The sequence below is a fragment of the Protopterus annectens genome, chromosome 3.part1 (assembly GCF_019279795.1).
Source record: "Protopterus annectens isolate FY-2018-M chromosome 3.part1, PAN1.0, whole genome shotgun sequence".
Taxonomy (NCBI): domain Eukaryota; kingdom Metazoa; phylum Chordata; order Ceratodontiformes; family Protopteridae; genus Protopterus; species Protopterus annectens.
The window spans coordinates 238,248,836-238,269,956 of NC_056732.1; the positions used below are offsets into that span (position 1 = coordinate 238,248,836).

At 42.7% G+C, this 21,121-nt stretch overlaps 1 protein-coding gene across 1 annotated transcript in view; it reads right to left on the reverse strand.

Annotated features, from left to right (window-relative positions):
- Positions 1 to 21,121, reverse strand: part of ATP2C1 (ATPase secretory pathway Ca2+ transporting 1) — a gene marked incomplete in the record, with an annotated part of 2,099,819 nt that overhangs the window by 428,764 nt on the left and 1,649,934 nt on the right. Inside the window, 1 exon segment of the mRNA XM_044066734.1 lies at positions 15,267 to 15,335. Coding sequence (XP_043922669.1) covers positions 15,267 to 15,335 — 69 coding nt within the window.

The following is a 21,121-nucleotide window of genomic DNA, read 5'->3' on the forward strand; positions in this document are numbered from 1 at the left end:
ATCTGAGGGTCATGCTGCTCAAAGCTTGAAGTCTAAATCTCAAAATGCACTCGCTCAAAGCACTCCTTAAAATGGAGAACATCAACATTTGTGTTGTAACAGAGACCTGGTTCAAGGCAGCAGAAAGCACCTCTGCACTAAAAGGCTATACCCATTCCCCACCTTTCGGCCCCAGAACTTGGACCGAAGCTCCAAAGGCGGTGGTGTTTCCATATTCATAAAGGATGCACACACCTCCAGACTGGTAGCCCAACATAACACATCAGAGATACTTCAGGTGCAGCTAACATTGGGTAAGACAGCGATTCAAGTCGTAGCCTGTTATAGGTCTCCAACCATGTCCCAAGACTCACACTCCATGTTCCTAAGGACCATGGAAAATATTAGGGTCCAACCTAACACTCTCATACTGGGCGACTTCAGCTACCACTCCATTAACTGGGAAAACTACTCATGTACCAATACACTTGCCCAGCGTTTCCTGGAATTCATTAATTCCAATGCCCTGGACCAGCTCGTTCTTATCCCCACTAGAGGTAGCAACATCCTTGACCTGGTCATTACTAACATGGGCGACAGTTGCTCTACACCAAGAGTCAACTCATCCCCTGGTTAGATCCGACCACAAACTAATCACCTTGGAAATCTACATCCCTTCCACCCCACTGCAAAGATAACCACCAACAAAAATTTCTCCAAAGCTAACTTTGGGCTCCTGAAAACAGAGGTGGCTAACTTCACGGCACCCATGCAAATGGAGAATAGTTGCATGACCACCGAATCATACACCAATAAACTGTATGAACACGTACACAAATGCATGGATCTCGCCATACCCAACAGAACTAAGACGCTCTCCTCCAAAAAAAAAAAAAAAAAAAAAAAAAAAAAAAATCTGGTGGCCCCCTGCCATAAACAAACTCTACAACAGAAGGAGGAATGTGAAGTCCCAAGACTGTAAAAACTCCCTAATCAGCCTCAAAAAAAGGTTGAGATCCCTCATCAAATCCTCTAAAGCTAGCTATGAAAACAGAATTGCAGCAGATAGTAAAGACAACCAAAAGGCCTTCTATAGTTATGTAAAGAATCTCCACAGCAATACCCAGATTTGGTCTGAGCTACTGCACAATGAGCCAACAGATATTTCCAATATACTGGCTGACAGATTCAGTGCTAACTCCACCCCCCTCCAAAGAACCAATCACAATACCAGAAGATTGCCATGCACCCAGAATTACTGGTGCACAGGTTAAAACAGTACTGTCCAAGGCCAAGAATACAGCTTCTATGGAACCTGACAATATACCTGGCTGTGTTCTACATGAACTACAGAGTGAACTGGCACCTCACCTGTATGCTCTGTTCAATCACAGCCTCACCTCAGGCTTTGTCCTTACCAAATGGCACACGGCTGCAGTCATCCCTCTCCACAAAGAAGGAGTGACTACAGACCTCAGGAATTATCACACAATTAGCCTGACGAGTCTGATATGCAAAGCTGTGGAACGCATCATCATGGACCTAATAAACAAGGATATAGGGAATCTCCAAACACTGTATCCTACACAGTTTGGTTTTGTGAAGGGTAGATCATGCCTGCTCAACTTGGTTGACTTCTCGAGTCAGTCACCAGAGCTGTGGATGAAGGCAATGTGGTTCATACAGCTTACCTTGATCTGGCCAAGTCCTTTGATACTATTCCCCACTCAGGAATCATAAAAAAAAAATCACCAAGCTATGCATCAACCCCTATATCACTAGGTGTGTTGCAAACTAGCTCAGAGACAGAACCTACAGTATGAAAGTAGCTGACTCCAAGTCAGACTGCTGACCAGTCATGAGTGGAGTCCCACAGGGTTCGGTCCTGGGTTCTCTCCTGTTTGGTATCTACTTCTCTGTAGTCCAGGCCAACACGAAGGGACTCTGGCTGACAATGTTCGCAGACGATTGCAAGATGGGAGCCATTATTAACTCTCCAGGTGATGTTGACATCCTACAGGAAGGCCTCACTGAGACCAATGACTGGTATCAGAACCATGGCCTTAAACTCAATGCCAAAAAATGTGCAGTCATCCCCTTTGGGAAAAACCCGGTTCCCATGAATTACCACATCGATGGTAGTCTACTGAACACAGAAGGTGTTATAAGAGATCTGGGAACATAGGTTGACAGCAACCTCTCTTCTGACTACCGCATTGCCACTGTGGTCAGAAAGTCCTTCTATGTGGCACATCTCATTACTAAGGGTTTTGCACCTAGGAAGAAAGAGGTCATTGTCTCCCTCTACTCTTCCATCATTAGGCCAATCATCAAGTACAATGCCCCATTTGGCATGTACCTCACTAGACACCTGCAACAACTGTAGAGGCTGCAAAAGTACCTCAATAAGAGGATCCCAGACCTTAAACACTTGTCCTATATGGACAGACAAAAAAACTCCAACTATTCTCTGTCTCATATCGCCTACTTAGAGGCGATCTCTGCTTGACTTACAAAACTATGTTTGACCCAGCTCTGTTAGAAATGCTACATCTAAATAAATCCCAATTCCTGTGCACCACACGCTCCAGAGACCTCAACCTCATTACCACAATCTGCCCATGTTATGGAATAGACTTCCCATACATGTCAAACAGAGCACCTCACTGGCCCTCTTCAAGAGGAATCTTGATGAGTGGATGGGAAACAGAAAATTCACCCCGGGGTTCACTCCAGTGGCTCTTGCACTGGGAACTAAGGTCGGGTGGCACAATGCCAGGGTAATCCTATGGGCTAGGCTTTTAAAGGCTCCAGGGCCATTAGCCTAGTGCACACCTATGAACCTATGTCTGTTCAGAGGGAAGGCAAACAGATCTATTTGAGGAGTAGCCCTCTGGTGGACAATGGCCAGAAACATATCCCTGTGAAGCATCCATTCATGGGATTGAGTTAAGGACCTGCTCATAGTGTCTGCCACAGTGTTTTGACCCAAGGGAATATATAAACTGCCAGAAGAGTCACTTGGCACTAAACAGCAAGATTCCATGCAAGGAGTTCCAACTGGCAAAGAAAATAAGATCTGGTTACCCCTGTCTGCTTACATACCACACCACTGTGGTGTTGTCTGTAAATACCTTGAGAGGTCCTAGGGAGAAAAGAGGATGAAAAACCTGAAGAGCCAGCAGAAGGACTGTCAGCTCTTTGACACTGATGCGCTCCTTTTTTTTAAGAGACCACCAGACCCCCTGCACCTTTAGGTAGGCAAAAGCTGCTCCCCATCCCAAGTCTGAAGCATCTGTGAACAAATCCTGAGATGGAAGAGGGGGATAAAAAAGGGAGCCCTAGATTTAAGGACAACTGTTTGATCCTCCAGTGGAGTTAATTCTTGAGACAATGTAGAAGAGGAACTACAAATTCTAGGGGATGAGCATGCTGAAGCCAAACTGACTTCAGGGACCACTGAAACTTCCTCATGTGAAATCTGGCCAGAGGGAGCATAGGGATGGTGGATGTCATGAAACCCAGAGCTCTCAGAAGCTCCCTGGCTGTAATGGAAGCCAGAGGAAGAAGAGCTTGACAGAAGGATATGACGGTCTAGGCCTTGGAAGGAGGCAGGTATGCCAGCAAAGACACTGTCTGAATCTTACAACCCAGAACAACGTGCTCCTGAGGAGTCAGAGAAAACTTTTTTAAAGTTTATTGTAAATTGCAGTCTCTGAAGAACAGAGATGGCAAAATGGAAATGTTGCAACAGGATCTCTGGAGAGGATGCCTGAAACAGCAGGTTGTTCAAGAAGGGAAATACCTGGGTTCCCCCAAAGCCTGCAAAAAGCAATCAGAACAGCTAGGCATTTGGTGAATACCCTAGGGGCAGTAGAAGGGCCAAAGAGCAAAAAGTACAGTTGTGTAAACTTACAATAAATGTAGATGTTAGAGTGTATTCACTGTTGCAGTTATCACATTTGGGTTATTTGCTTGCAGTAGCCCTCAGTCGGCCTGATTAACAAAGTCTTGTGTCCTTCATCGGTTGATGTCTCATCTTCCATGATGTCAGGTAGTCAGGGGTATAAAGCATGCAGCCGACACCATTACATCAGTTTTTCTTGCCCCAGATGTCAGGTGCCCCCCTAATGGGAAGCAATAATATATATATATATATATATATATATATATATATATATATATATATATATATATATATATATATATATATATAGATATATATCTCCAAAAAAAGCAAATACACTAAAAAGCTTTTAAGCATAATAAAGGAGAGTAGAGGTATGGGGGGCTGGAGGGAGGGTAACCAGGACGGCAACAGTGAATACACTCTAACTTCTACATTTATGATAAGTGTACACAACTGTACTATGTTCTTCGTGTTTCACTGTTGCAGTCATCACATTTGGGTAGATTCCCAAAGCTAAGTATGGGAGGAGGAATTCAGATAGCATTAGGACCAGCTATAAGGCCCTGCAGGACTGCAGTGGCAAAGCCAGCTCTGGATTTAGAGAAAATTGGCAAATGGTAATGCTTGGTGAAAGTATGTACAGAACTCCAGGTAGCAGCTTCTAGGATGTCCCTGGTAGGGACACCTCTGAGAAAGGCTGTAGAGGTAGATGCAGCCCTGGTTGAATGGGGTCTAATCCCCTGTGGGACAGATTTTCCATGGTGCTTAGAGCAGAAATTAATGCAATGGCCTATCCATTTAGAAATGGTTTGCTTTGAAATAGCCTTCCCCTCTGCCCCTGCAGCCAATGCCACCAGCAGTTCCTCAGATTTCCTTTGAGGTTTAGTCCTGTCCAAGTAAAATCTAAGTTGTCTGTGCACATCTAAGGAGTGCAGCATCTGTTCCCCTTTGTACTGTGTATTAGGAAAGTAGGTTGGCAAATGAATGGACTGATTAAGAGCCACATTGGATACCACCTTGGGCATGAAAGAGGGACTGGTCCCGAGGGACACCCTGTCCGCATGAAAGATGATGAAAGGCTCCACTGCCAGAAGCGTCTGTAATTCAGATACCCTTCTTGCTGAAGTGATTGCTGAAAGGAAAGCTGTTTTCCGAGAAAGGAATTTTAACTCTGCAGTTGCAGCTTGCTCAAAAGGAGGAAGAGTGAGTTTTTCCAATACAAAATTAAGGCCCCAGGCTGGAGTTGGGGCTCTCCTGGGTGGTTTTACGTTTTTGGCCCCTCTGAAGAACTGCTTGAGCAGTGGGTGAGAAAAGAGGGGTGGTTCCGTGTTGTAATGAGCTGAAATGGCTGAGGCATGAATTTTGATGGAGGAAAAGGAAAAGGAAAGGCCCTTGTGAAGCATCTCAGTTAAGAATCTGAGGTAAATTGGGTGCTGCTGTGGCCATCCCTTGAGTTTGGTTCCAGGCACAGAATCTTTTCCATTTTTCAGCGTAAGATTTTCTAGTACTAGGCCTCCTTGCCTCCAAAATGACATCCAACACTTGTTTACTGAGGGACGGGTAATGGAGAGATTAGGTAAATTAGCCAGGCTGCCAGGTTCAGGGTTTGAAGCTGGGGGTGCAGAATCTGGCTCTCCTGCTGAGATAGCAGGATAGGGGTCTGAGGCAGGTGCCATGGGGCCAGCTGTGATACACTGCGCAAGAGGGGATACCAGTGTTGGCGTAGCCAGTCTGGTGCAATCAGTATCATCGCTGGTTTGTCCCGTTTGATCTTTAGTAGTACTATGGAGAGGAGAGGCAGAGGAGGAAAGGCATAAACTGATAGATTTGTCCAGCTGAAGGACAGCACATCCACTTTCCAAGCCTGTTTGCAGGGAGTCCTTGTGCAGAATTTGTCCAGTTGGTAGTTTTGGGGGGAGGCAAACAGGTCTATATCTGGGATCCCCCATTTGTTGATCAACATGTTGAAAATCTTTGGTTCTAGTTTCCACTCGTGTGGGTCCATGAGATTTCTGCTTAGTTTGTCTGCCAGTGTATTTAGTTTTCCTGGCAGGAATTGAGCCTGTAGATGAACTTGGTAGCTCAAGGCTGTGTTCCACAGAGCCATGGCTAGTCTGCAGAGGGGGTAAGAATGGGTACCCCCCTGCTTGTTTATGTACCACATAACAATGGTGTTGTCCGTCTATCATTAATTGTCCTGGAAGAATGTGGTCTTTGAAGGCTGTCAAAGCATTCTGTACAGCTAACATTTCTTTTTCATTGATATGCAGGTACATTTGACTTGGGTTCCATTTACCCTGAATGCACTTCCCTGCCAGGTGAGCCCCCATGCATAGTCTGATGTATCCGTTAGGGATTGGGCGGCAGGGGGTAGAGTGAATGGTAGACCCTTGTTTTGGTGGCAGGCCTCTGCCCACCAAAGGAATTCTAACCATAGGCAAGGTACGATAGGAATCATTGCTTCTAGATCCTGAGAATGTTGACACCATAGGCTTTTTAGATACCAATGAAGTTTCCTCATATGCAGTCTTGCATATGGAATTAGTAGAATGCATGAGGCCATGAACCCCAAGGCTTGCAGTATTTGTCTTGCAGATAGCAGGTTTTTGTGGCCACTAGTTTAAAGTAAGTTGTCAAATAAATTTGTTTCTCTGGTGTGAAGAAAGCCATCTGGGAAGTTGTGTTTAAGCTTGCTCCCAGGAATATAATTTGTTGACAGAGTACCAGCTGTGATTTCTTTTCGTTTATGGTGTACCCCAGATAAGTTAACACCTTTTGTACAAATGCCAGATGATTCAGAAGTATGTCCTGGCTTTCTGCCTGAATTAGACAATCGTCCAGATATGGGTATATTTGAATATTTCTTTGCCTGCAAAATGCAATGACTGGAGCTAGGCACTCTGTGAATACCCTGGGCGCAGTAGATAAGCCAAAGGGCAGTGCAGAGAAATTATAGTGCATGTATCCTGCTTTGAAGCGTAGGCATCTTCTGCAAGATTCCCTGATTGGGATGTGCAGGTAGGCTTCCTTTAAATCGAGCATTGCCAACCAGGCATCTTTGCCTAGCATAGGAAGCAACTGGTGAAGAGTTAGCATCTTGAAGTTTGGAATCTCCAAAAACGTGTTTAAGGTGGACAGGTCCATGATAGGAATGCCATGAGTTGTCTTTTCTAGGTACCAGGAAAAGTCTTGAGTAGAAACCTTTTCCCTTGTCATCTTCTGGTACAGTTTCAATAGCTTTTATGCTTATGAGAGAGAGTACTTGCGTTTGAGTCTCTGCCCACTGATTTAGGGGTAGGTCTGGCAAACCATTTGGGGTTGATAATGTGTGGAAGTGAAATCTGTATCCTTGGGAAACTATATTTAAAACCCATTTGTCCTAGGTAATGAGTTCCCAGTTTTTTGCCTGCAGAGCAATCTTTCCCCCTAAAGGAGCAATCAGTTGAGAAGTGCTTGGAAGTTTTAAAGTTAAGTCACTGAAACAGTTTACCATAGGGGGAGTCTTAATACTCCCTGATTTGGAAGTGGGAACCCCCCCCCCCACTGCTTCGTCCTGTGTGTACTCTGGGACTGAAGCCTGGGTGTTCTGCTGGATCTGGGTTTGGACTGAGGCCTGGAAGAGGCAGGAAAGGAACAATTTTCTAGAGGGCCAATGCTTACTAAATTTTGGAGGTTGTACTTGTAGGAAATCTAACAGTTTGCATAGATTTAGCTTTTTCCTCCATCTTTTTAAGAACTTCTTCTGCTTTGTTGCCAAACAGGTGGTCCGGTTTTAAGGGAGCATCCAGTAATTTAACTTTAACATGATCCGGCAAGGATTGCTCCTTAACCCAAGCATGTCTTCTAAGTACAGACCCAGTGACAGCAGCCCTGCAAGATGCCTCTAGTGAATCAAAACCACATAGCAAAGTATGTTTTCCAACCTGTTCAGCAGAATGCATTAAATCCTGTAAATCCGTATTTTCAGCGCAATCAGGAATCAACATCATTTTCTGTTAAAGCAATCCAATAATATGCTGCTAATACTTTAACATATGAAAATGGCAGTTTAAGGCGCTAATGGCCAAAGTTGCCGAAGTGTATACCTTCTTACCCCATCTATCCAGTGCCCTGGAGTCTCTAACAGAAGGGGTAGGATTTTTGGCAATAGTAGCCTTAATGCCCTCGGGTCCCTGTGAAATGGTCTCAGGATCCGCAGTAGGATTTTTAAAAAGGAACGTGTGAGAGTCAGGAACCCTGTAATATCTATCAGGTTTTCTTGGAGCAGGAGGTAAAGAGTCAGGGGCCAAGCTAGATTCCAAAAAGGCATCAACAACAATGTCTAGTACAGGAGGGATCGCTAAAGGCCTGTGTTGGGGCAGGAGTAAGAAATCCCTGAACCTCTTTTTAGAATCAGAGTAATCCTGGCTTTCCCAACGAAAATGCTTCCTAAGAGTATGCAAGGTTTCACCAAAAGAGAAATCCTCTGGGGGGAAGCAGAGGGAATAGAGTCCTCAGCATCAGAATCTTCACAGGTAGATAAGGGCAAATCCTGGTCATCAGAAAAAACAGAAATTTCAGAATCCTGGTCAGAAGTGTCATAAGCAAACTCAGTCCTAGGTCTCTTAGATGGGGAAGGTTGGCTTCCCCTGATTAAAGTAATAAGGTCTTCAGCCATTCTTATTTGTTTTTTAGGCACAGAGGCCTGACCATGCGGTCTGGGTGTCGGTTTTCCAAGCATGGTTCGAGTTTTAGGCCTTGAAGAAGAAGATGGCGTCTGTTTAATATGCAAGTCAGTAGGGCTGAATACACTCTCAGAAGCCAGTGCCTGCACAGTGGCTCCGGACCCATCCAAGGTAGAGACATCCACAGATTCCACAGTTGAAGCATCTCGCAGCATACCGGACTATGAATGGGTCTCAGTAGAGGCCTGCGAATCTAAAGTAGCGGGTATCAGGGGCTGCGAAAGCGCCTCACTGAGTACCGGCATACTGGCGACTGGCTTAGGAGAAGCGTTGTCAGCAGCTTTGGACCTAGGCAGCCTGTCTCTGTCTTTATCTTTGTGTTTTTTCGGAATGGTCGGTAGTCGGTTGACTAACCAAAGACATATCAGGATAATTGAACAGAGCACCAAAATATTTAGAAGCAAAAATATACCGACGACAAATAGTTTGTTGTTTAAATAAGGCAGAAAACCAACAGTGAGGTACGTCGTGGTCAGGGCCTAGGCAAGGAATACAGTACGAATGGGAATCTTTATGAAGTATTTGCTTTCCACAAGAAATGCAATTTACTTTTACTGACATCGGTTTAGAGCAAGAAAAAGTTTCCCCAACGGGATACTTAGCTTTAGTTGACGACTTTGGTTCTGAAACTCGAAAATGAACATTTTAGGAGTCGGCCGACTGGCACTTGCGAACTGCTTCTGATTTGGGCACCACACGGCAAGAAAGACTGATGCAATGGCGTTGGTTGCATGCTTTATACTAGACTACCTGACGTCATGGAATTTGAGACAGCAACCAACGCAGGACCCAAGACTTTGTTAATCAGGCCAACTGAGGGCTACTGCAAGCAGATAATCCAAATGTGATGACTGCAACAGTGAAACCCGAAGAACATCAGAGAACTGAAAATGCCAGGAAGCAACAGAGAAATGCAAAAACTTCCCGAAAAGGGGATGGATCGCAATATGGAGATAAGCATCCTTGAGATCTAAATGCCATACAAGCCTGAGGAAGCAAAAGAGGGAACAAAGTCTGAAGGGACAACATTTGAAAAGTGACCACCTTCAGAAAAGTGTTTAGATGAGAGAGGTCTAGAATTGGTCTCCAAATAACCTCTTTTCTGGATACTAGAAACTTCCTCGAGTAAACCCCCCTCCCCCTTTGAGGCACAGGCACCTACTGAATAGTACCCTGAGTCAAAAGGTCCCGAAGCACTTCTGGGGAAAAAAGGAGAGCAGTTCTCAAGGAGGCTGAGGAATACCCATAAAAAGGGGAAGGGATTTCCACACCATGAAATACCTCTGGTGAATAATGGACAGAACCCAGGAATCCTGAGTAATCTGTAGCCAAACAGGAAGAGAAAGACAGAGAGAGAGAGAGAGAGACAGAGAGAAAAGTGTGAAGAGAAAGCAGAAAGTGGGCTGGGAAGAACTGTATAGTCAGACAGCACTTGGTTTATTTGGAAATAAGACTTCTGAGTACCTGAAGTCTGAGTAGCCTTAGCAGGAGGAGCCCATTTGCCACCCTTTTTGCCCATAGGAGGAGGGCAAGAATGCCTGCGAACAAAGCCTTGCTTATTGGGGTAGTTTCTCTGAAATTTAGAAACAGGAGAAAAACACATGTTTAAGTTCCTGTAAAGCCTTCCCCTTGTCCTAAAGAGACAAACAAATCAGCAGCAGCTTCTCCAAACAAGTAACTATTATCAGCAGGGGCATCCATCAACATAAGGCTTGACATCATCAGGCAATGGTTGAAGCTGAAGCCAATACTTCCTCATCACTGACCCAAAAGCAGCAGCCCAAGAAGAAGCATCTGCTGCATAACTACAACCTGATGGAATGATAAGCCACCTGTGAGGAAGTCCCTAATAGGGAAACAGCAGAAGCTTTACCTTCAGAGTCTGGAAGATCAGAAATAACCTGACGAGGCTGAGACAGAAGTGCCAACAAATACCTGGACATATGGGTCTGATAATTAACAGTCCTAAAAGCCAAAGCAGCTGAGGTGTAAACCTTTTTACCAAACCTTTCCATGGTTCTGCTGTCTTTATCACAGGGCAGTAACATGGGAGAAGGAAGCAACTGAGAGGGTTTGTCAGAGGCTACAAACACCACTGAGGCATCAGCAGCAGGACACTTGTACAAAAATGTACAGTCCTCAGGCATCCTATAAAACCTATAAGGTTTCTTGGGAGCAGGGGGCTGCTTTACAGGCATCGGAAAATGCATCCAACAAAGCAGCCAAAACAGGAGGAACAGCAGAAGGTTTAGGAGATTCCATCTGCAGCAACTCATAGCACCTCTGATGGATCACAGAGACCTTAGCACAATCCCATTTAAAAAATTCCATCATCATGGAGATTGTGTCCCCAAAAGAAATCTCTTTAAAGGGAGTATCAGGACCGGTAGATTCTTCTTCTGACCTATAGTCCAAAGGAGAAGGAAAGCAAGGGATTCCTTATCAGAATTCAGCTCCTCCCAAAACTCCAGCCTTACAAGACCTGAACACCCTCTACTCCAATAACCAAGAACTTAGATCTATTAACAAGGTACTAATCGCAATCTTCGAAAGCCATTACAGCTCTGCAGACTCCCTGTAAACTAGCAACATTGCCAAGACTTGGAACTCCCTACCACTACAAATCAGGGTGTAACCTACCAAAACCATCTTTAAAAGACAGCTCATTTCCCACCTAAACAACTCCTGGACATGCAACTGCCTAGCACCTGGATGACATATTCTAACTCCTTTCCTCTACCCACTCTCCAATCTCCTCTTTAAAACTCCCACAGATGCACTATATGTTATCACACGTTACTTATCAATTCACTGCCGCCTACTCCCCACTGTCCAATCTATACCCACTTACTCTCCCCCTAGACCAAGTTGAAAAGCTTTCCCTTAAAATGTCAATGCACCGCATATGAACTTGTCTCTATTCTCCTCCTTTTTTAGTTTTTCCTTTCTTGTCTTATCTTCAGTACATCTTCAAGATTATCTACTAAACATACTGTATGAACAACAATCATATATTACTACCTGCTATACTTTAACTGTAGGTCTAAACCACTATGCTTATGTAAATAACTGATGCAATCATATGTTATTATTTGCTATATTTTTATAACTGAATGTGCACATATCTTATGTATAGTATGTTAGAAATGGTTCTGGAGCTTTTCACCCCGGGCCTCTGCTGAAAATGGATAGCTCTGTCTAGTCAGACCTCCCCAGTAAACAAATGTAAAATAAATAAATAAAATAAATTTTAAGGGAAGTATAGGACCAAGAGGGAGCAGGAACATAAACCCCCTGAGGAGATTTCAGTGCCATCAAAGCACTAAACAAACCCTGAGTGAAGGCTTGCCACTCACTCTGTGGATCCTTAGGGCAGGAAAAATGGGGTTAATTTTGTTTCCTTTAATTTTTTTGTTTTTTCTTTAATGTGACATCTGCATTTTAAAACTTGACCCAGAACGGCATTCAATAGTAGTAGCAGTAGGGACTTCGCTAACTAAAATCTGAGGAACTTCTCTAGTCCCCCAGGAAATGATCAACCATGATTCCCTCAATGTCCGAAATGGACTTCTGCAAAGTGTACATAAAGCTGGATTACTGTAGACTTCCAACCTGGTCACAGCAGTGAAATCCAGCAACAAAGCTGGGCAAACCTCCGGGCAGTCACTCACCTCGGGAAAAACATCCAGCAGAGACTCAACAGTGGAAGATTCCAGCCTAGGTTTCTTGGCCTTCCTCCCTAATGGCTGTCTCTCAGGGTGGGAATTTCCCTCCATCGTATCTTTCACAAGAAGTTTATGTTGCTGATTCTCAAGATACAGGGCCAAAGAAGAAAGTCTACCGTGCAAAGTCTTAGGAAACAAAGCATGACAGATGGAGCAGGACATATGGTTGTGCGATGCATCAAGGCAAAACAGACACTGGTCATAGCGGTCTTTATGGGGAATCTGTCTCCTACACTGGCATTTACCCTTCTTGGATGACATGAAAACCCCACAAGCAACAAAAAGAAAATATAAGTAAAAGGTACCCAAACAGGGCACTTATCTGCAACAGCTCAGTGAAACCAGCAATGGAATGTAGACATTCAAACCAACTATTAAGAGATGGCATTTGGACTGGCAGCAAAGAAGTTTTGAGGATGGTACATCCGGACATCACCTTTATGCCTTACGCTATGCGAGGGCATCCATTTGACATACAATGCACCTTAAAGCAACCTAAAGTTTTGGTATAGTGGCAGGACGTTGGGCTGCCCTAGGCAGGGGATCCCTACTGTAATGAATACTGCAACAGTGATATGGAATGACATACTGTAGTATACTATGCAAACTAGTAGCAGTAGTATTAATCTATGTCTTACAGTAAATATTGCTTTTGTTTCCAGTCCATAATTTGAGTGAGTTATACAATCATGATGCCACAGTGAGTGTTTAATACCAGCTTAAATCCTCCATTAAATGGAAGTGGAACAGGTTTACCTGCCTTATGACATTAATAAGTGTACATTTTGTCAACCAGCATTAAGGCCTCTTATTTACTCTATTTCTAACAAGTTCAGCCATTTGACTTTGGGAAAGAGTATGCAAAGCATACACCTGTCAAGATAGCAGTCAGCAGTGCTCATCACTCAGAGAGATGGAAGTCTGGAACAACGTCAAGCCCTTCCTAACAGAAAGTGATGATGAGATGCATGGGGACCATGAAGCCATCTCAGGGATGGATTTACCTTCCAGGAGGATGTGAATGATAAATGTTCTCCACTCATTTACCCTCCAGCTGTAAAACAGGTCTCTGGCTATGAGGGACCATTCTATTAAACCCTGTAAAGACATTCTCTAACGCCACCGTGTTCCATACAATGAGATAAGCCAACAGCTTCTTTTTCCTCTGTCTTTGACTGGATGGCTTAAAATGCCTGTATTTAATGCCAGTACTTCACATTCTACTGTTCTCCTTCAAGTAGTAAAGGTAATGTACATCAGAGTCTTGATGGCATTTGACAGCCACACAAACACTTTGATGTCTAAAGTTTTCCATGGCATATATTAAGAATGAGGTATATGTGGGAGAGCAACAGAAAAAAAAAAAACCGCTGAACTCAGGAGACAGGCATATTCTTCTTGTGCAGTGACTGACATCACAGCATGTACCTTGCTGAATGTTGTTCTTCTTTCAGCTTTTTCCAGTTAGGGGTCGCCACAGTGGAACTCCGTTCCGCTAATGATTGGCAGTAGATTTTTATATGGGTGCAGAGGTGCCAGCTCGATGCCCAACCTTCAACGAAGGCACGCCCATTCTACGCATGTCTTTCAAACGCCACTCGACCGCAGGGAGGACATGCAGACTCCACACAGAAGGCGCTCCAGCTGAGAATCGAATGGGAGAACCTCTCGCTGTGAGGCAACAATGCTACCGCTGCACCACCATGGCTTGTACCTTCCTGAATGCGTTCCAAAAATAGTCAAAACAAGACAGGAAGGCTGCCTCAATCAAAATCCCATAAAGAAGGATGCCAGACATTGGATCCAAAAATTATCAGTGGCAAATGCCTCCAAATCAGGTAAGTTATAAAAATGCATAACTTACTTGAAAATATGAATGAATAATACTTGAAATAGAATGAAAAAGTCTGTAATACTATTGTTAACTGATTGTAATCCTACCATATAAAACAAAAGGCACATTTTGAGGAGGACAAAGAAAAATCCAGAAGCAAAACTAGAGGCAGTTTTGTTGTTCAGTCTTCAGCAAATTCATTCAATTTTACCATGGGGCTGTTGTATTTATGTACTCCACAGGACCTATAGAATTGGGGAGAAAAACATGGCTAGACACTCTCCCATATGGAGATCAGATATACATTATTGTTACACAAGATCTCCAGATGTGCCTTTGTTTAAAATGTTGGTACAAAAACCTATTCATGCTACAAGGATAAAGGACCCTTCTTGATAATTTAAATATCAAATGGCAATACAAGGCAAAATCCTGCATGTGTCAACAGTAACTACTTGTGTGTGTATGGGGGGGGGGGGGGGGTGCTGGAAATATTTTAGCATCACTTTCTGCTGGTAAATGAATACTTCAACATTTGATGAGTGCATTGCCTAATGTGAATAGTTACTGTTCAGGACACAAACTGGTCATTATTCAGTCTTACAGTTAGCTCTCCAAATATACATCATACAATATGCTAACAACGAAGTTATCTTTCTTTCAGAGAAAGCAGTGTACGATGGAGTGAAGTATACAGTGGTTATGTTACAATGTTACATAAGTAAATACAATGTATTATACTGAACAACTGTTTTGAGTTATTCAAATCCAATCTTTAGATTCCATGAGAAAGAACAGGCAACCCACTGCAACTAATATAACTTGCCCTGAGGTTTGGAATCCTTGGGGTTTAATAGCTAAGAAGATGCAGGACACATAGCTTCCAGGCATGGGAGGGTATATGGGGGTCTTGGTCTCCCAGTGTAAAAAATTATTATTGGGTTCCTCATTTGTTTTTCTAGGTTTGACTTACAGGGCTTCATCAAAACCACTGTCAACTAGCGAAGTCATTACAACATTCTGTACTGTTAAATGTGATCATTTTAAAATAAAAATATTTGAAATAAAAAAATATATATGCATTTCCAACTTACGTGCTGAGCTGAAATCTGACAAAATTCTTAATGTTGTTGTAGATTCCTTTGCCTTCTTCAATAGCAGACCTGAAAAACAAATCAGCAATGAACTTTGTCTGTTCTAGGACAGAATACTTAACTTGTACCTTGTGGCTTCTGATAACATGCACAGGCTTATGGAGTTCATCACAAAGACTGTATATCTACACTTACAAAGACTTCTGTAAGAGGTGTTTAGAAAATGTTCTCTCGGCAGTTAATACTGGAAGAACTATGAAGGCAAGTATCATAAACCCAAGAAATAAATCACCAAGTAACCTAAAAGAATGCACACAATGTCACTTGGCTGACAAAATTGAGTAGAATAACACCAGTTCTTTTAACACAACCATTTTGTAAACAAAGCAGAAACAACTGGAAGCAAACTTTGAAGAAACTCCCAAAAGAAAACAAAACAACCAGGTAGATGAGACAGGAAGACAAGGTAATGTGCTGAAAAATTCATCTCTCACTTTCAAACAGTTGTTAATATAAGTTATGCAACTGTTAAAGAAGTGCATCTGTAATATTTGTGTGAAATTTTGAAAGAGCTACATCTATGATTTCTGCTTTAGGATATAACATGCTTTTGCAATTTGCTATTTTTTTAAATTACTACACTTTTCAAGTGTTTAAAAACTTTAAGAAACAATGTTTTCTAAAACCAGTCATACTTGGCAGTTATTTAATTTTGTCCAAAAATGAAAAAGTTATCTCAAAATGCTTCTCCAATATGCAGCATTAAAAGAAAAAAAATTGTAAGTTACACAACAGACTAGGAGAGCATATATTGACCCTGCATCTGTCAGTAATGCACAATGATACATAAAAACTTGTCTGACAAACATGACTACAACAGCAACTACTACATGGAGTGCCCCATCCAGATACAGAAGGGTGATAAGAAGGACACTATCCAACAAGAAGAACATCAAAGGTCAACTTGTTTGTCATGCTACATCTTTTTAATTACCCTTAATGAATTATCACTTAAGACATAGGCAAACGTACATTGACATAAAAGAAAAGACAACATATTAACATGTTTCCAGTTACAAACATTATATATAACATATATTCTTTTATGCAACTATTATCAATCCAGATTACATACATTGCTCATTTCCTGCCTTTCCTTAAACCTCACTCCTCCTTCAAAACATTACTCTGCATGTACTGTTCCACAATTTCAACTTTTATTTCCTATCTAATTTGTTCCTATCCATTTCTAAAGATCCCACTTCCAGTTCTTTTATCTCTGTTACAATATTCAGCACTTCAAACAAAGTTGGTTTAGACTTTGATTTCTATTTTCTTTTTGACAGCCACCATAATTAAACTTAACAAGGTCTTACTATGTCTAGGCAATTCAGAACCTGCATCTTGACTCAAAAAATAATTTCCTTAGTTACATCTATTTACTCACCCAATATTTCTGACTGAGTACTCTGCAGGGAATTTTTAAAGTTTGCTATTACAGTCCCAAAACATATGTTCCCAATTACCTCTTTTTCCTCCCATCATACCTCCAATATTTGGCATTTACACGAGGAAAATTCTTTAGAATATGCTTAGGGTATAAAACTACCTATGCAAACTCTTCTAAGCAAAAATCCTGACTCAACTAGACTTTGTTGCATATTTGGGAGCTATACATATCCCCTCCCATTGTTTCCTTGTGAAGTACTTATCCATTCTCTTATGATGGATACCTATAGGTACTATGTAATGTTTATAAGCACTACTAAACATCCATTATTTCACAACAGCTTCTGTTCTAGATTCAAATGAAAATTCTACTAGAACAGGTCTTTAACTTAGGATTCCACTATCTCTTTCTCTTTGTCTATACTCTAATATCAGACCCTAGTAGGGAAGGCAGTCTCTAGTCTGCAGTCCAAATGTCTTCTTGGCCTCTTCTCATTCTATTACCTTTCCCCTCTCTAGTTATCTCAATATCTTGACTCCTTTGATATTTTTTTCTGGTAAGTTCCAGCCCCCCTCTTACATTGCAGTGATCCCTATCAGCATAATCTACTTTCTCCAGTCTCATATTGACTTACTTCTTAGTATACTTTCTGCTACTTTATGAATATAACATCCTGTATGGCTGTTATTTTCCTTAAGGATCTGCATGCAACCCCCCAATCTCACCTTATATCTTGAATTTCCCCCATTTCATCACCATCCCTTTCTACTCCTTCCTGAATTAAAGCTTGCTGCTTGTGTTTTATACATATATACATAATAAATAACACCCCACACTCAGGAATTGTTGACAAACTTGAGAGGTTAGGTACAAACCCCAATATCACCCGGTGGATAGCCGACTGGCTCACATACAGGACCTGGGAAGTTAGATTTGGGGAGCCCACCTTGACGAAGAGGCCAATCACAAGTGGAGTCCTTCAGGGATCAGTCCTTGGACTGCTCCTTTTTGGCATTTAATTCTTAGAAGTCAAGGCCAATGCTGGTGGTCTCTGGCTGCCTAAATTTGCAGATGATTGCAAATTAGGAGCTGTCATTGAATCTCACACTGACACAAATGTTCTTCAGGAGGGGCTGACACAGACAAATAACTGGTGTTAGAGCCATGGACTAAAATTAAATGCCAAGAAATGCATAATAGCATCTTTTGGGAAGTCATGCACCCCTGGTAACTATCGTATTTGACAACACACCCCTAAGAAATGGCCAAGTAGTCAGGGACTTGGGGACACACTTAGTAATCTAGTCTTTGTCTACAGTACTGAGGAAATCATTCTATGTTACTCAACTTATAAACAAAGGTATGGCATCTAGGTCCAAGAAAGTCAGTGTTCCACTAAATGCAGCATTCATCAGACCTATCATTGAGTACAATGCCCTATTTGGTAAATACCTAACCAGGCATATTCAACAACTGGAATTTCCACAGAGGTTCCTGATGAAAAGAATACAGGGCTTAAGTAACATGTCCTCTGCAGACTATCTCAAGCCACTATCCCTATATTCTGCCTCCTATAGGCTACTGAGAGAAGATCTATGCCTGGCATACAAAGCATTATCAGACCCACTCTGATGAACCTTTTGCATACCTGCAAGACAAACAGCAGCATAATTAGCTACTCTAAAGACTTAAACATTGCCTGTGATATAAATAGGACCTGCTAGAGAGACAGGCATGTATCCCAGAGACTACCCAGTCTCTGGAACACGCTTCCCATTCATGTGAGGAAGAGTTCCTCCCTAACCCAATTAAAGTGCAACTTGGAAAACTAGATGAGAACAGAAAATTCATCACTGGTTTGGCACGTATGTCTCTAGTGGACACAGGCAGCCTGTAAATGGTTCATCTCCCAAGCCCCTGCTTATAAATGTTTCATCTCCTAAACCCCTGCTTACACTTATCAAGGTTAACAGAACTTGTCAGAGGTTTGGGATTCCTGATTAAGCTTAAAAAGGCCCTTATGGCTGCTAACCCAATAAACTCTTATGAACCTATAAAGGAGCTCAGAAGAGGACAACAGTCTAGAGGGCTTATCTGTGGACACAGAAATCACTCCTGGATTAAGATAAAGGGCATTTATATAAGAGGTTGCAGGAACCTGGCCCCTTATAAAACTCATCAGGCTTCTTAGGTGCTGGAGGCTGGGAGCTTGCAGCCAGAGAAGCAGCAGTAAAAGTACCCACTGAAGCTGCCAACACAGGAGAGACAGCAGATGTTTTAGGAGAGTCCATTTGTAACACTCACAATACTTCTGGATGTACAATACCCAGAGCAATCATGTTTAAAATGCTCCATTCATACATAGTACTCTCTCTCCAAAAGGCAGCTCTTCCAAACGAGAATCAAGACCACCAGATTCCTCCTCCTCCAACCCACAGTCTAAAGAAGAAAGTAACTGAGAGGAGTAGGCTAAGGAGTCAGCATCCAAAGCAAGAACCATCATTAGAGGATTCAAGAACCCTTGCCCTTTAGGGGGTACCGGATGAAGGAGGTGCAGGAACTGAAACTCCCTGAGGAGGCTTTAAAGCCATCAAGGCACTGAACAAGCCTTGAGAGAAGTCCTACCATTCTTTCTGTGGATCTCTAGCAGCTGGCACCACATGCATGTCTTCTGGCTTTTCTTTAAGGGGACGTCATCTCTGACTAAGTGAGGTGGCACGAACATCTGACTGGATTTTATCAAGGTACCTAGAACTTCTTCCCTAACAAGTATTTGAGGAATCCGGTTAGGCCCCTTGGAGATATCAGCCGTGGTTCCCCCTCAATGTCTGCTGAAGACATCTGCAAGGCCTTTGAGGTTGTGCGAGAAGCTGGCTCCATGCCGGCCTTCAACATGGTCACAGCAGAGGATACAGACATCAGTCCTCTAGGTTTTCATCCATCTCAAGAGAAAGACATCTAGTGGAAGCTGAACAGCAGCAGGTTCAGGTCTAGATTTCATGGCCTTCTTTTAGAGCGGCAGCTGTACCTCAGGGTGAGCAGATTCTGCCATGGTAATTTGGGCCAACAACTTCAGATGTGGTTCTTAAGATAAATAGAAAGGGAAGAAAGACGGCTATGCAAAGTGTTTGGTACAAAAGCCAGGACAGATGGAACACTGAGTATGGTTGTCAGATGCACCTAAGCAAAAAAGTACAGTTGTGTACACTTACCATAAATGTAGATGTTCGAGTGTATTCACTGTTGCAGTCATCACATTTGTGTTATCTGCTTGCAGGTAGCCCTCAGTTGGCCTGATTATCAAAGTCTTTGGTCCTGCGTCAGTTGCTGTCTCATCTTCCATGACGTCAGGTAGTCAGGGGTATAAAGCATCCAGCCGACGCCATTACATCAATTTTTCTTGCCCCAGGTGTCAGGTGCCCCCTAATGGGAAGCAATTATATACAATTATATATACAAGTTTCCTATGTATTTGTGTGTATTGAATAAACTGGCTTAATTCAGCACCTCGTACTATCTTTGGCTCAGAGGTACCTTCTACGTGTGAATTATATACAAGGTTACACCTCCAACAAAAAAGCAAATACACCAGAAAGCTTTAAACATAGTAAACAAGAATAGAGGTATAGTCAATAGAAGTCAGGGGGCTGGAGGGAGGGTAACCAAGACTGCAACAGTGAATACACTCTAACATCTAAATTTTTGCAAGTGTACACAACTGCACTATGTTCTTCGTGTTTCACTTTTGCAGTCATCACATTTGGGTAGATTCCCAAAGCTAAGGATAGGAGGAGTTGATTAGATAGCATTAAGACCAGTTATAAAGCCCTGCAAAGACTACAGTGGCAAAGCCAGCTCTGGATTTAGAAAAAATTGGCAAGTGGTAATGCTTTGTGAAGGTATGCACAGAACTCCAGGTAGCAGCTTCTAGGAAGTCCCAGGTAGTGACACCTTTGAGAAAGGCTGTAGAGGTAGATGCAGCCCTGGTTGAATGTTGTCTTATCCCCTGAGAGGTAGGTTTTCCATGGTGCTTATAGCAGAAATGAATGCAATGGCCAATCCACTTATAAATGGTTTGCTTTGAAATGGCCTTCCCCTCTGCCGATGCAGCAAATGCAACCAGCAGTTGTTCAGATTTCCTGAGAGGCTTTGTCATGTCCAAGTAAAATCTAAGTTGTCAGTGCACGTCCAAGGAGTGCAGTATTCGTTCCCCTTCGTTCTGTGCATTAGAAAAGAAGGTTGGCAAATGAATGCACTGATTAAGGGCCACACTGGATACCACCCTTGGGCATAAAGGAAGGATTGGTCGTGAGGGACATCCTGTCCGCATGAAAGATGATGAAAGGCTCCACTGCCATGAGGGCCTGTAATTTAGACACCCTTCTTGCTGAAGTGATGGCTAGAA